The following is a 17654-nucleotide window of genomic DNA, read 5'->3' on the forward strand; positions in this document are numbered from 1 at the left end:
CATTAGCCTTCTGAGTTTGATGCTGAAATCTGGTTGTGTAGGATCAGATAATCATAGTGTGTTATTAAGAGGCAATGTAGTTGAGTCCTATATAATGACTGGACAAGTGTGTCTGGTTGCTGTGGACCAATAGTAATACTTTTGAAATGGTGTTAATTAATGTAATGGAGTGATATTTATAGTTTTCAATTTTCTGATTAAGTTCCCCAAGAGGGGGTGATCGTACTCACTTAGCTAATAGTAGACATTGTACATAGGTACTTTTTATTTATTTATTTATTTTTATTTTTTTAACTATAAAATATTTAAGGGCAAAGGCCTCATGCTACGAGGTAGAATGACTAACACGTAGGTTAGTGAAAAAGCATCATTTTAAGGTAGCCATCTACCAAAGTAGTTAAATTAATTAATTATATTGGCATCGTTTCGGTTATATCTCATATTGTGAATGCCTTCACAACGAGTTGCCATGGTATTGTACTACCTCGAATAAATAATACTTCACCAGTGGAGAAGACTACTGTTATTTATTCTCAGCGGATACCACCACCCAGACGCACCCGTTTGAAATATGGTATGGGATAAAGATCTCTGTTATCCTCATACTATTCCTATTAAACTTAGGAAAGCAAAAAAGATGTAGGAAGCTAATAGTAGGAGAGGTAGAGGAAGGAAATGCCATAGAAGGAAGAAAGGGACAGTTACTCCTTCAACTCACACTACTCAAAAGCTCATAAATTCCTCGAATAGGCAACACTTCCCCAGTAGAGAAGATTGTTGTTACCTATTCTCGGAAACTCGGTGGACATCAGGCGGCACCGTTTCAAGGCTTGTTGGCCCTTCATCGGTGGGTGGGTAGGTATCCTGGTGTTGCAATAGTGACAACCCAGTTATGAAGTATAACTTCACAATATGAGATGCCTGATGGTGTGCAGTGATATAGACTATAAAATAATTAAGGGCAAAGGCCTTATGCTACGAAGTAGAATGACTAACATGTAGGTTAATGCAAAAGCATCATTTTAACGTAGCTATCTACCAAAGTAGTTAAATTAATTAATTATATTGGCATCGTTTCGGTTATATCTCATATTGTGAATGCCTTCACAACGAGTTGTCATGGTATTGTACTACCTCAAATAAATAACACTTCACCAGTGGAGAAGAATACTGTTATTTATTCTTAGCGGATACCACTACCCAGACGGCACCATTTAACAAAGCTTGTTGGCTTCTCTTCGGTGGGTGGGCAGGTACCCTGGTGTTGCAATAGTGACAACCCAGTTATGAAGTATAACTTCACTATATAAGAGATGCCTGATGGTGTGCAGTGATATAGACTATAAAATATTTTAAATATTTTACACTAACAGGTTAGTCACAAGGTAGAATGACTAACCTACATGTTAGTCATTCTACCTTTATTGCATGAGGCCTTTGCCCTTAAATATTTTGTAGTCTATATCACTGCACACCATCAGGCATCTCTCATATTGTGAAGTTATACTCCATAACTGGGTTGTCACTATTGCAACACCATGGTACCTGCCCACCCACCGAAGAGAAGCCAACAAGCTTTGAAACAGTGTCGTCTGGGTAGTGGCATCCGCTGAGAATAAATAACGGTAGTCTTCTCCACTGGTGAAATTTTATTTATTCCAGGTAGTACAATACCATAGCAACTCATTGTGAAGGCATTCACAATATGCACCTACATATGAACTATCTAAATATATTGCACGACTCCTCACACCTCTTGTAGAAAATACCATTCATACTGTCATTAATAACAGTGAGTTCAATCATCTTATTAAAGAGCTCTCAATCTCTGACAACGAGATTAAGGCGTCATTCGATGTAGTGTCCATGTTTACATCACTTCCTGTCCAACAGGCTATGAGTGATAAAGAGGCACCAAGAGGCTTCTGAAGAATGACCCAGACCTAACGAACAGAACTTCACTGTCCACTGATGACATCTGTACCGCGTCAACCTGTGTTTATCGGGAGAGTCATTACCTTTGGATTTTCCTTATACAAGCAAGTGCACAGCACTGCCATGGGCACTCCTGTTAGTTCCGTCATGGCCAAATCGCCATGGAAGAATTGGAAGAACAGATATTCCTGAACCCACCTGTACCTATTACAACATGGTGCACATACGTCGATAATCTCTTCACTGTCATCCCAAGTGGAGGAGTTACTGGAGTACCTCAATTCCTTGTCTGTGTTCATCCAATTCAGTTTAGAGTTAGGATTCCTTCCATTCTTGGATGTCCTGGTAAAATGCATGGGCCCACACCTGGAAACCTCAGTATACCACAAGCCAATGGGGTGCAGTCAGTTCACCAACTACAGATCTGGCCACGCCCAAAGCCATCACAACAGCACCACCCGCACCCTGTTCTCTCGGGCTTGGAGCCACTCCAGCACAGATGAAGCTAGGTGCAACGAGATTTCCAGAGTGAGAACAGACTTGGTCAATTGTGACTATCCAACCCACATATTGGACAAGTGCTTATTGCAAGCACAGGAGCTCGCGATCCACCCGAGACCACCATCAACTCGTGAAAATGTACCTACCGCCTCCATTCCCTACTATCCGGACATGTCAGGTCAGATTTCAAAAATCCTTTAAGAATACAACATAAAATGTGTACAGCTACCTGGTAGAAACTTGTGTTCTCTGGTTACCAACGTGAAGACTCCAGTCGCCCCTCCCTTGCACAGCGATGTAGTATACCACATAACCTGCAAAGATTGTAACAGATGCTACATAGGGGAGACCTCGAGATGCCTTCAAGACCGCCTTGCAGAGCACTTCAGATCGATTCGCCTTGCTGAGACTGACCAATCCGCAATCGCAGAACACTTCTGGTCGACCCACCATGGCCTTAATCCCAAGCGTGACTATGAAGTGATTGACCAGTCCCGACACTTTCGCCACCTACTCTGGCTAGAGTCACTTAATATATCATGTAATTCAAGAACTATGAACTGCAGCAAGGAAATGAGACTACACCCTATCTTGAGAGCAACTGTTTTGAGATTAGATAAGTGCTGGAAGCATAACCACACACGTCCATGCAGCAACAATGAACACCAAGCTAGTGGTTGAATGGTCAACCTCGTGCCCACGCATGCCTCATTGCATGCACAACTGTATTCTTTAAAATTTTGTCTCTAAATACTCATTCTGTTAGTATTTGCTGACGAAGAGGCCCATTTAACCTTGAAAGCTACAAACCATTTATAATTAAATGTGTATTAAAAATATTTTACTGGACATATGTATTTATTTATTTTAAAAAATAACAAATAACAGTCTGGCCTGCCAAGGATCGTGGGAGACTTGTGGTGCCACCTAGCAGTGGAGGCCACAATTTAAATCGATTCAAATCATCGGTACTCCTATTTTTTCTTAGAGAGTCGGCTGTTAAAAATTCACCAGCACACCCCTGGCTGTATGCAAACATCCGATCTCAATGTGCTGTTAGTTCAAATGTTCCGTTATTTGGGATGCCGCTATTTTGACAGTCTACTATACATCTCTTGTACCTCAATATGAAATTCCCAAAAGCTACCATTGAAATATATATGAACTGTTTCATGACTTAGCTCAAGATGCAAAAAAGGAAACCATTGAATTCATAAACAAAGTGGAAATTTTCATCTTTGTTGAAGTTCCACACATTTTTTTTTATGTGAAACTTGAACCTTTTCAGAAAAAAAATTCCTAGTCCATAATTTTGGAGATCTGGTCAACTTAATGAAAACTGAGAAATATATTTTTGAAGTGTTGACCAAAATGGCATTACTTATCACACTAGTACCCATCATACCATTGCTGAAAGATCTTTTTATAGTCTCGGGAGATTTAAAAACTATTTACAGTCAATAAGACATCAAAGGCAGAACAATGCGACTCAAGGGACCATCACAAATATCATAAAAAAATATATAAAGCTCAAATTTGATGGACGAATTCTTAAGAACAGATGCAAGCTGACAACCATTTAGCTCAACACAAATGAAATGTTATTTTCAGTTTGTTTGTACATGTTTCCTAGTAATTCTCTAAAAATTAAAATAAATAAGAATTATGACATGCTACAATTGCTTACTGATAATTATGTTCATACACAACAACTCAGGTCGCATGGCAACTGTAGCAAACACAAGGTGAACTGGGCCAATACCACATTTTCTGCATCATAAATGATACTGTGCATGTGGTATCATATTTCTTCCTCATATGGGATGTGAAATGTTCCCATAGTAGCCAGATTCATTGTGTGGTACAATGAGCATCACTAAAAAACACACAGCAAAGCCAGCACATTTCAATAAATTTTTGCAATTTTAACAGCACACATAAATATCAAAGTTGAGGTGGGCACACCCTGCATAAATAAAATTGTGCCAAAAGTAAAATTAATTTAATCTGTTCAAATTCAAATTAATGATGCAAATTGTAAGTGAAAACAGTATTCAAAGAACGAAATTTATGTCAATATATGTCAATAATTAACGAAATTTATGTCAATAATTAACGAAATATATGTCAATGACTGATTAAAATCAGTCATTGACATATATTTTAATTCTTAAATTTATAGGGCCTCTATGCACTTTAGGCAAGGTGTACTTGCTCATGAATTTAAATGCAGTTTATTATATTTCATAACAACATGCCAGTTTATCCAATGGAGCATATGATAGGCATTAATGAGTTGTTAATTTTAAAGAAAATTCTGGGACTGCTGTCTGTACAATGCCAGAAAAACACAGTTCTAAAGCTTTGCAGCTAAAGGTGGATATTTCTCAAAATTCTGATGCCAAGGAAAGATGGATATGTATTTTCAGTTTTTTAGTTTATAAATTCTGGCTGGTGCAAACTTCACTGTGTTTCTTTTTACCATTAGCACTTATGTACATTTATCCATACATTAACACACTCGCTGCTATTCTAAATCTGAAAGTCGATTCAATGTGCCATAATTTTTGGAATATGGAAAAAAAAAATTAAAATTCCAACGTCCCCAACATTCTGAAAATTCATATACCATGTTTGAAAATTAAATTTGGAAAAATCATTGCTAAAATGAACACTTACTCTTCTGTTGAGCTGTATATCAGAACATATCTTAAAATTTTATAAAAAGTTTATTAATGTCGATAAACTAATGTCAACACAAGCAAAGATCATTAACAAATTAGCATTAGCAGAGGCATATGATGCAAGAAAGCAAGCTTATGCAGCATCAGCAAAAAAAAAAAAAAAAAAAACCCGCTCCCATTTCACCCCTCTGTTCGTTCCGAATATCTGTCCAGCTCAGCCTTAAATTTATTTAGGCTATCAACTTCCACAACAAAGAATGGAAATCTGTTCCACCAACCAACTACCTGCTCGCTAAAGGCAAACTTCCACACATCTATCGTACATCTGTCTTTCCTCAATTTGAATTTATGCCCTCTCAGGTGATTATTCTAAACAAGAGGAAAAATCCCATCAGCATTGAGCATGCTCAAACCATTCAAAGCTTTATACACCTCAATCAGATCACTTCACAGGTGCCTAGTCTCCAGACACTGTAATTTGCAAAACTTAAGCCTTTCTTCATAAGAGCAACACTTTGTTCCATTCATTAATCTTGTTGCTCTTCTCTGTACTCGTTCCAACAGCTCTACATCCTTCTTAAAATGAAACCTCCAGACCTGTATACAGTACTCAAAGTGTGGCATGACCATTGCCTTATACAAGGGGGATAATCCTCCTTATCCTTGCTAGAAAAATTCCTGTATATCATTGACAACACACCATGAACTACTCTTGCAGACCATCTGCACTGCTCAGAAAACTTCATATCTGCCTGCACAATTACCTCCAGGTCCTTTTCGTTCTCTACCACTGTCAGTGTAGTACCACAGAGTTGATACCTTATTCTGGTTACTGCTTTCCATATGTAGTACTTTACATTTGTCAACGTTAAACTTCATTTGCCACCTCTCAGTCCATCTGCTCAACTTTTCTAGATCCTGTTCCAGCAGCGTACTGTCATCAGTGTCCTTAATAACCCTGCCAACCTTCATATCGTCTGCAAACTTGAGCATTAAGCTTGATATACCATCATCAATATCATTTATAAATACAGAAAATAACAATGGACCCAACACTGAACCCTGAGGGACTCCACTAATAACGTTAGTCCACGATGAGCAGTGTCCATTGATTACCACTCTCTGTCATCTCCCACTCAACCATCCCTTTATCCAGAGCAGCAATTTGCCTCCAATGCCACACTGCTCCAATTTGTTCAGCAGTCTTCCATGTGCAACAGTATCAAAAGCCTTTCTAAGATCCAAATACATGATATCAAAGTTATTCCCTGCATCCAGTTCCTTTGTGACCACATCATAGTATTCAATCAAATTTGTCGGGCAAGACTTTCTCTTAACAAAACCATGCTGTGTCCGAGCTATAACTGATGATCCTGCAGTGCTTCTTTAACCAGTGCCTCCGTTAATTTTCCTAGAACAGAAGTTAAAGTAACAGGTCTATAATTACTTGTGTCACCCTTTGTTCCTCCTTTGTGAATTGGGGTCACATTTGCACATCTCCAGTCCATGGGTACCTCCCCCCCCCCCCCCCCGAGTCCAAAGAAGCTCGCATAATTATTGCTAAGGGTTTGCTTACTTCCTCTACTGCCTCCTTTAATATAACTGGATAAATTCCATCCACTCCAGGTGCCTTTTTTTATGTTTATCTTCAACAATTTCTCCTCCACTTTCTTCTCAGTTATTACAAAATCATCTAGCTCACTGCCAGAGTTTAACTCACCTCTGGCATTCCCCCTCCCTGAATAACTCCTCATGTGTGAATGTAGATGCAAAATACTCATTTAGTTTGTTAGCTACCTGAGCAGGATCATCAACAGTTGAACCATCGATATCAAGTGGACCAATCTTATTCATCCCCTTCCTTCTAGAGTTTACATAAGTAAAGAACTCTTTGCTGTTTTTCTTTGCATCCTTTGCCAAAGATTTCTCGTAATCTGCCTTTGCCTGCCTAACCTCCTTTGTGACTTGGTTACAGACTAGCTTATATCTATCATAGGCATCCATGTCACCCATTAATTTATATGTATCAAATAACAAGAATTACTGCAAAGCATTTAATCAGTATACCATACTTTTCATGTGCCCTTACAAGTATGGCACTTCTTGACTGACTGCTTTAGAATGATTGCTCGTACGAGTAATGGCCATTTTATGCATATGAGTAAAAGCAGAAAACATGTTAAATTGTGAATTTTTTATATGGAAGATTCATTGAACTTTATTTTACGACTTTTTGAACTAAAGAATACTTCTGTCAAATTGCTGTAATCACAGAAAACGACTTAATTTTTTTGAAATGATTAATGCAATTTTGCTAAACATTTGTGATTTATAATTAAGTCCTGAAACACTATGCCAACTCAACTACAAACAAAAAAAATCCCAACTGGGGTTTCCCCTATTCACTGCAGGTTTTTGGTTATTCAAACAAGGAATTCACAGTACATTCATCCTCAATCATTCTAACTTCATATGTTCCAGTGGAAAACCTGTTATTGTTCTTATGTTTGGACAATAAAAGACAGGAGACTGCTTTCCAGAAAACATGTAATAAACGATAAATGACATGTAGCTTTCAGGGTTAAATGGACCCCTTCATCAGCAAATTGTAATGCGATAAAGACATTATTGACAAATTTAACAGATACAGAGTTGTGCAAGCAGTGATGTGTGCATGAGATTAAACATTCAACTACTAAGATGCTACTCGTTGTTGCACGGATGTGTGTGGATTTGCTGCCAACGTTTATCCAGTTTCAAGATAACTGCCTCTAAGATAGGGTGTAGCCTTGTGCCCTTGCAGCGATTCATATTTCTTGAATTGCACGAGATGTTAAGTGACTCTAGCCAGAGGCGAAAGTGTCGGTATGAAGTACCAATCCCGACACTTTCGCCTCTAGCCAGAGGCGAAAGTGTCGGGATTGGTACTTCATACCGTGCTTGGGGTTAAGGTCATGGTGGGTCGACCAGAAGTGTTCTGCGATTGCATATTTGTCAGTCTCAACCAAGGCAAATTGACCTGTCGTGATCTGCAAGGTGGCCTTGAAGGCGTCTCGAACTCTCCCCTGTGTAGCAGCTGACACAATCTTTGCAAGTTATGCAGTATACCACACCACTGCGCAAAAGAGGGGTGATCGGAGTCTTCACGTTAGAAACCAGAGAACGTAAGCTTCTACTGGGTAGTTGCATGCATTTTATGCGGTATTCCTGGAGGATTTTTGAAATCTGGCCCGACATGTCTGGATAGTAGGGGATGTAGGCGGTAGGTATATTGTCATACGTTGATAATGGTCTCGGGTGGATTGAGATCTCCTGCGCTTGCAATAAGCATTTATCTAATATGTGGGTTGGATAGCCACAACTGACAAGGTCTGTTCTCACTCTGGAAATCTCAGTATGACTAGCTTCATCTGAGCTGGAATGGCTCCAAGCACAGGAGAATAGGGTGCGGGCGGTGCTGTTGAGATGGCTAGGGAAGTGGCCTTATCTATAGTTGGTAAACTGTCTGCACCACACTGGCTTACAGTATACCAAGGTTTACAGGTATGGGGCCACACGTTTTACAAGGACATCTAAGAACGGAAGGGACCCATCAACTTCCAACTCTATAGTGAACTGGATGAACACTGACAACGAATTGAGGTACTCCGGTAACGTTGCTTCAGAACCACATGGGATGACAGTGAAGATGTCATCAACGTATCTGCACCATGATGTAATAGGCACTGATGAATTCAGGAATACCTGTTCTTCCAATTCCTCCATGGCGATGTTGGCCATGACGGAGCTGACAGGAGTGCCCATGGCAGTACCATGCACTTACTTGTATAAGGAATCCCTGAAGGTGATGATGCTGCCTGATAAGCATAGGTTGAGGGCGGTACAGATGTCCTCTGTAGTTAGTGATGTTCTGCTCGGCAGATTTGAGTCAATCTCCAGAAGCCTCTTGGCACAGTTTACGGCTCTTACAAAGAAAGGCTTAAGTTCTGCAAATTGCAGCGTCTGGAGATTAGGCACATATGTAATCTAAGATTGCATTTCTATATTTTGAATATAGATCAAATTTTCTAACTAAGCATTAAATGATTCGATGCTTAGTAAGCAAATTCAAAGCGGCTTTCTCATCAACTTTAATAGGCAAAATTCTAGCTTCCTCTTTTAAAAAATTGATAACTTAAATATCTTGATTTTTAAGGAGTCCTTATGTGCTGTAATGTAATAACTAGATCGTATGTATAGCTTAATTTTCAGAGGTGAGTGCTGAAAATTAAGCTAAGCTATACATACGATCTAACTTAAATATCGTATGTTTAGCTCAGACATGCTTTGGAATAAAATGTGGCACCTTTATGTCCTACTGTACATTATAATCACTTGAAAGCCACAACTTTACTTTTGAACATACAAAGGAATATTTATATAGTCATTAAATATTAGTATTTTATTTGAATTTTGTCTCAAATTGTCCAACTAAATTCACAACACTGTTTCTTTACTTATGATTAGTTATTATCATACTATAAACCATATACTTTGGCTACATAGGAGTCTTACTTAAAGCTTAATTTTTTATAGATATATAAAAAAATTTTTTTCCTATCATGCTCTTGCAGTGGTGCCCTACATGAGTTAAATTTCTGCCACTCACATTTTCAGGTCACAATCTAACTGTTTCGAGTGAAGCTCACTCTTCAATAGTAAACATATCCTATGCAATGATAAAATGAGCATTTACTTCTTATTTTAAGACATGAATTCTTTTTACTCGATATTGCTGCACATCATGTAACAAATGGCAAAAGTTTTAACATTAATGTTAATCATTAATCATTCAAACTTACATGTAGAATGGCTTTCTACATAATTCCCCTTAAATAATTGTTTTTTTTTTTTTTTTTTTTTTTTTTTCCGAAGTCAGTTAAACACTTTTAATTTACACATTTATTTGATGCACAAATAAATGTGCACATCAAATTTATTTATAGACACAAGTCATCCTTTGAGTTCATCAGTTTTCCTCCAAGAATAATGAAATTTTAAACTCACCTACAATATACAATTCATTTCCATTCATTTAATTTCAATTTCAGAGATTTAAATACTAAATTATTTTGGTGTTGGGCCCACTGTTGTTTTGTATATTTATCAATGATATTGATGAAGGTATATCAGGCTTAATGTCAAAGTTTGCAGATGATACAAAGGTTGGCAGGGTTGTTAATGACAGCATGCTACTTCAACAGGGTCTAGAAAATTTGGGCAGATGGGCTGAGAAGTGGCAACTGAAGTTTAACATTGACAAATGCAGAGTACTGCATATGGGTATAAATAATCCCAAAGAAACGTACCAAATGTGTGTACTACACTTAGGGTGGTAGAAAATGAAAAAGATCTGAGAGTAATCTGGCAGTCAGATATGAAGTTTTCTGAGCAATGCAGACAGGCTGCCAGAGCAGGTCTTGGGGTATTGTCAATGATATAAGCGTGGTTTTCAACCGGGGTGCTGCAACAACATTCCAAGGGTGCCACGTAATTTGGGTTTAAGTTACTTAAACTTATTATTATTTTTTAATTTATATGTTTATTTCATTATAAAAAGGTGCACAGTATCTTTTTTAATTTTGCGGTCATCTATAATTGATGTTTACTTAGTACCTCTATATAAAGAATAAAATTATATACTGAATATATATAATTTGTATTATGAAATGTAATTTTAATAATTATATTATTGTAATAATTATCATATAACATTGATATTTTTAATATTATATATATATATATATATATATATATATATATTGAGTAGGGATGCCGCAAAATAAAAAAAAAATAAAAAAAGATTATTATCCCTTTGTATAAGGCAGTGGCCAGGCTACACCGTGAGTACTGTGTACAGGTCTTGAAGCCTTATTTCAGGAAAAGGATGTAGAGTTGCTAGAGTGAGTATAGAGAAGGACAAGAAGACTGGTGAGAGGAACAAAGGGTGCTCTTACAAAGAAAGGCTTAAGTTCTGAAAATTGCAGCATCTAGAGATTAGGCACCTGCAAAAGGATCTGACTGAGGTGTATAAGGCCTTGATTGGATTGGGCAGGCTCAATGCTGATGGGATTCTTCCTCTTGCTCAGGCTACAAGCCTGAGGTGGCATAAACTGAAACTGAGGAAAGACAGCTGTAGAATAGAAGTGCAGAAATTTGCCTTTAGCCAGTGGGTGGTTAATTTCTGGAACAAACTTCCAACTGTCGTTGCAGAAGTTGACAGCTTAAATAAATTCAAGGAAGAACTGGATACTTTTAGAGGGAATGGATGTGTGAAATTATTATTTTTTTTTTTTTGGCTGGTGCTACATAAGCTTGCATCACATGCCTTCATTACTACTACTACTAAGATTATAAGTAATAACATATATACTTTTAATTATGAAAATTTCTTTTCTCAATGTTCACTGCACACCAAGCACTTCTTTACTCTTCTCAATTAATATCTTCTTTGTACAGCAGAAGAATTAACAGTCCCATATGTTAATTCACTGGCTTCAACTCTGTTGATTCACTGAACAAGTACCAAGACATTGCATATCTTGTGAACAAGTCCATCACACTGTCCACAGAGAACTGAGACTGAAAAAAATTTCAGCAAAAATGCACCAAAAGACTTGAATGTAGATGCAAGATCAACAAAGATGGGGGGAAAGGATGAATTCACATACGTTGTTAGACAATTGGTAACCATGAATGAAACAAATTCATTATCATGATCCAGAAACCAACAGTCCCTTGCATGGCAGCATGAAGGATCTCCTTGCCACAAGAAACTCTGAAGAATATCATAAGCAAATGAGATACATCAGTTTTTTGTGACAAAGATGAGATTATATTTCTTGATTACCTTCAAAAAGTTAAATCCAGCATGGACGAATATTCTTTGCTACTGAAATTTCAAGAGCAGTTAAAGGCCAAATATCAAGAGGAAACCCTCCAAATGAATTCTCCTTGTGTACGATAGCTGCTCCACTCAGAAGGCTCAGGTAACCATGGAGAGCCAATGTATGATTTAGGTTATGAACCGTTGTCACACCAAACCAATTTTTCAGATAATGCCCTTTCAGATTACAACCAGTTTCTTGGACTGAAAAAAACACTTGAAAGGTCTATACTTTGGGACAAAGTGCAGACCTTTCTAATGTTTCTTTCCAAGGGTAAACCATCTTCTCAACATATACTGCATATAACATTAGGTTAACTGCAGTATCAAAGAATGATTAGAAGACAGTAGCTGTTATGTAATGGAATCTAGAAAAAAATGAGGACTCACTGCATCAAGTTTATAGCCCTTAGAGAATTAACATTATTGAATAAAAGTTGATTCATTTCCGTACTGCTTCATTCTTTCACTAGTAGACAAAAAACGTTTCAAATACCTGTCATACACAACATAAAGCATATGTGGAAAAGAACATACACGGAATACAAGGAATATTCTGTTTGTATTCTAATGTAAACTTCACCTATGGAGTTTACATTCATCTATTAATCAACTAAGGATGAAACCTAACTAAATTAGTGATCTCAAAATGTGAAGTTTGTTTAGTTAACCTCTACCAACCAGTGGCATTTGCAAAATGTTAGAATTATAACAATTTTATTGATCAAGAACTAAAAATTACTTCAAGTTATGTAGGAACTTTTTCTTGATCTGTGTTACATGAATAAATGTAATTTTTTTATTTATTTAATTGTAACAAAATTTCTATAATTACTCGACCAATAAGATTCACTTACCAAAGACTGAATTAAAGTTGTCTGGGAAAAAATAATAAAATAAAAAGAAAAAATAAATAAATACTATAAGAAAAATACAAAATACTATAAGAAAAATACAAAATACTATAAGAAAAATACAAAATACTAACATAATAAAATTTTCGTTGATGCTAGAGGTACTTACTAATATCAAGCCTTTGTTGCAGAGTAAGTGTGTTTGGATTGCGAGATACTAATTTTGTCAAGGTCGTAGCGGCCAAAAGTTGAGCATATGATGACTAAAAAAAATAAAATAGAAATATGCTGTTATAATATTACAATATGTAAAAGAAAATGCAGTATGTTCAATGGTATAATCTAGTATTAGCATAAACAATGGTCAGTAAAGACTCATAGAAGTCCAAACCAATGAGAAAGAATGGCATAATGAACAAGCAGGCAGCAGGCAATAAGAGTGACAAAATTTACTTTTGCCAATAAAAGGGCAAATTTTTAAATTTACATCTTCTTCTTAGAATTTATTCTGTTATTACGATTCTCATCAACCTAACATCGAAAAGTCATTCCTTCATTCTTTTTTTACATTTTCTTCTATCTTTCCAATCTCCGTCCACCAGTTCTCTTCTATCCACGTCCTTCTTAGTCTTCCTCTCTTTTTACTTCTCCATGGCTCCTCTAGGCAATCTTCCGTCCTCCATTCTCTTCACATGGCCAACCCATGTGAAGGAATGCCAGAGTTGAATACACCTCTGGCATTCCCCTCCCTGAATAACTCCTCATGTGTGAATGTCGATGCAAAATATTCATTTAGTTTGTTAGCTACCTGAGCAGGATCATCAACAGTTGAACCATCGATATCAAGGGGACCAATCTGATTCATCAACTTCCTTCTAGAGTTTACATAAGTAAAGAACTCCTTGCTGTTTCACTTTGCATCCTTTGCCAAAGATTTCTCATAATCTGCCTTCACTTGCCTAACCTCCTTTGTAACTTGGTTACAGACCAGCTTATATCTATCATAGGCTTCTGTGTCACATGTTAATTTATATGTATGCCATACATTTTTCTTCTCTGTCACATGTCTAATTAGTTCATCTGACATCCATTTAGGCTTGACATCCATCTTGAACAATATTTCTTTGTTGGTATGAAAAGCCTAGTAGTTTCCAAGATTAATTCTTGAATGCTTCCCATTTTGAATTTGCTGTTGGTAACATCATCAGTTGGTTCCACTGTATAGAATTTAAATACTGTCTCAGACCACCGTAGTCACCTTTGCGAAAGCAAAAACCCTTCCCTTTACCCTTGATGGTAGTTACCTCTTTGAGTAAATCCCGCTTCAGCACACTGCGATCACTGCCACCTAGTTCCGTACTGTTAGCCTAGTTCCGTTATCTGCAGATTCTTGATGCATGAAGAATCACTGCTGATAATCAGATCAAGAGTATTACTCCCTCTAGTTGCTTCCCGAACATGCTGCTGTAGAAAACAATCATCCAATAAATCCACAAAAGCCTTGATAGTGACCAGCTCACAAATTAAAGTCAATCTCTGGGAAATTAAAATCCAACATTATTAGACACTCTGATTTACTGTCCCATTCTATTTCTCTGCACAACTGCTCATTATACTCATCAGATTCATTTGGCCTAGAACACACACCTACTCTCATTTTTACTTTACCAGTGCTTATGTCACACGAAACAGACTCAACATTGCATTGTTCACCAACATCACTTGGATGCACTTCCTTTGATTTTATGTGTTTCTTAACTAACAGCATAACCCCTCCTCCCTTTCTGTCCTGTCCTGTCTATCCTTTCTGTACACATGTTAATTTATATGTATCTCATGCATTTTTCTTCTCTGTCACATGTCTAATTAGTTCATCTGACATCCGTTGACTAACAGATTTCGAATATATACTAATAGATCCGTCAACTAATAGATTTCTTGATAGTGGAATACGTACTACATTAGCCTAGTATACTATTGTATAGTAGAGTCAATTAATCAATTAAATTTATTAACCTTATTAATTTTCATTGTTAATTAATTAAATTGTATTTAAATGGAAATCGTGACTCTGACTAGAGTAGCAAAAAAAAATGTGCACAAAGCAGCGGGAGTGCTGTGGCTCAGAGGAGAACCGAAGGGGGAGGGGATTGTCCAACTCATCACAGCCTAAAAAAATGTGCAACTTGTAAAATGTTTGCAAGCCTTTCTGGAGCAGGACATGATCTAGCTAAGGAGGATGTCTTTCTCTGTACCAGGTGCAGAGATTGTCAATAAATTAAACAGCAACTTAGTGTTCTGATAGGCATCAATGAGACTTTGAAGAGTACGGTAGATGCCCTCGAATGAATTAAAATGGGGGCCCATCAAGCTCTCAGCTGCGCAACTCAATGCCAGAATGCACTCTTGTGCATCAGGCAACACAGCATTGCTGCTGTGTTGCAATTTACGAGTCAACGTTGAAAAAAAGTTGGGAGTTAGGATTAAATTTGAAAGTGTCTGCAATACTTCCCAGACATGACAGGAGGGAGTATATGATGAGAGCCTTGTCAATCAATTTGGCCCTGGAGAGATTGTGCAAGGCTCATGGGGTAGAATTTTTCTCAGAGTGTTGCTTGTTAACAGGAGAGACTGTTTCTACAGGGATAGGATACACTTAAATAGTAAGGATGCAAAAATATTTGCTGATGCTATTGAGGTAGTGTTAGGTGTGTCAGAAAATTGCAAGCCTGAGGAGATTCACGAAGTAATAGATTAACAATAGCTGCTGGGAGAGATGAATGTGATTCTAGCACTGCTTCAGCAGCAGCAGTCTGGAAAGAACGGTGCTGGGGATTTCAAGGACTGCTGACAGTCATGATGGAACAAGTAAATACATGGGCTGTGTTAGGATAACTAAGAGTAAGAATAGTTGTATGTATACATGCATGTACACCAATGCTAGAAATATAGTAAATAAATTTGATGAATTTCAGGTGCTACTCAAGACATCAAAGGCAGATATTGTTGGGATATCACATGTGGTGTCACACAGATATAAGGAATGCAGAACTGGAATTTGGGGAGTACAATGTGTACAGAAAGGATAGACAGGACAGAAAGGGAGGAGGGATCATGCTTGCTTTAGTTAAGAAACCAAATCTAAGGAAGTGCATCCAGTTAACATGGGTGGACAGTGCAGTGTTGAATCAGTTTGGTGTGACATAAGAACTGTGATTTTGATTTGATTTTCATGGCGCAAGGGTGAGTAAGAACTGGGAAAGCAAAGTTGAGAGTAGGAGTGTGTTATAGGCCTAATGACCCTGATGAGTACAAAGACTGTACAGAGAAACAGAGGGGCCAGTGAATTAGATTGTCTTATAATAGGGGATTTTAACTTCCCATATATAGACTGGAACTTGTGGGTTGTTCACTCACACACTAGCAAGACTTTGTGGATTTAATGGATGATTGTTTTCTACAGCAGCATATTCGAGAGGCAACCAGAGGGAGTAATACTCTTGATCTGATTATCAGCAGTGATTAATCATGCATTAAGAATTTGCAGAAAAAGGAACCACTAGGTGACAGTGACCACAGTGTATGAATGAGGGATTTTCTCAAATATGTAACTACAATCAGCGGTAAAGGAAAGGGTTTTTGCTTTCGTAAAGATGACTACAGTTTTTAAATTCTATACAGTGGGATGAAATGATGATGTTACAACTGCAAATTCTAAATGGGAAGCATTCAAAGATTTAATCTTGGAAGCTACTAGGCTTTTCATACATACCAACTAAGAAATACTGTTCAAGGTTTAGACCTAAATAAATGTCAGATGAACTAATGAGACTAGTCACAAAGAAGAGAAAGGAATGGGATGCATATAAGTTATCAGGAGACACAGATGCCTGTGGTAGATATATTGTTTGTTATTTTGGTTTTTAGGAGCATTAGCAACTAACGCCATATTGCTCCAGGGATATGCAGTGGTCATTCCCTGACCTTTCCGCATCCTACGTATTTGGTGGTCACGGGCTCGAACCCCGGTCTAATCAAGAAGCATGTGCCATGCACTGCTGCTCCTGCCCACCTGGCTATGGAAGCGCCCTTATGTAAACTCTAGAAGGAATGGGATGAATCAAGTCCTGAGCTGGATATCATCATTCTTCCCTTTCTTGGTGATTCCTTTCTACTTCTCTCTCTCAGGGAATTTTTTTTTTTTTTTTGGCTGGTGCATCATAAGCCTCAGGCTTCCTTGTACCATATGGCTAATAATAATAATAATAATAATAATAATAATAATTTGTCCACTTGATATTGAAGATTCAATTGTTGATGATTCTGCTTAGGTAGCTGACAAACTGAATGAGTATTTTGCATCTACATTCACACATGAGGAATTCTGTAGGGTAGTGAGGCCAGGGGCTTATCAATCTCTAACCGGAGTTATATGATATTGTAATAACTGAGAACAAAGTGGAGGAGAAATTATTGAAGTTAAACATAACAAAGGCACCTGGAATGGATGGGATCTATCCAGTTATATTAAAGTAGGCAAAGGAAATAAGCAGGCCCTTAGTCATGATTATGATGGCATCCTTGGACTCATGGCAGGTCCCCACGGACTGGAGATGTGCAAAAATAGGGAAACTACACCACTTAAAATAACACAATACACAGTAATAAAAAGTAGTACAAATTTATTTTGTGAATGTAATAATTATAATCTTGGCTTCTGAACATGCAGTTGTGTTTTCTGTACTCATAACCTTG

The 17654-nt window shown here is 37.5% G+C and overlaps 1 protein-coding gene across 1 annotated transcript in view; it reads right to left on the reverse strand.

Annotated features, from left to right (window-relative positions):
* Ranbp16 (Ran-binding protein 16) overlaps nucleotides 1–17654 on the reverse strand; it is a 902587-nt gene that overhangs the window by 830214 nt on the left and 54719 nt on the right. The window contains exon 3 of the mRNA XM_090384993.1: nucleotides 13069–13162. Coding sequence (XP_090241119.1) covers nucleotides 13069–13162 — 94 coding nt within the window. The remainder of the gene's footprint in view (nucleotides 1–13068; nucleotides 13163–17654) is intronic.

This window comes from Mastigoproctus giganteus, chromosome 11 (assembly GCF_048544385.1).
Source record: "Mastigoproctus giganteus isolate SK-2022 chromosome 11, ASM4854438v1, whole genome shotgun sequence".
Classification (NCBI taxonomy): Eukaryota; Metazoa; Arthropoda; class Arachnida; order Uropygi; family Thelyphonidae; genus Mastigoproctus; species Mastigoproctus giganteus.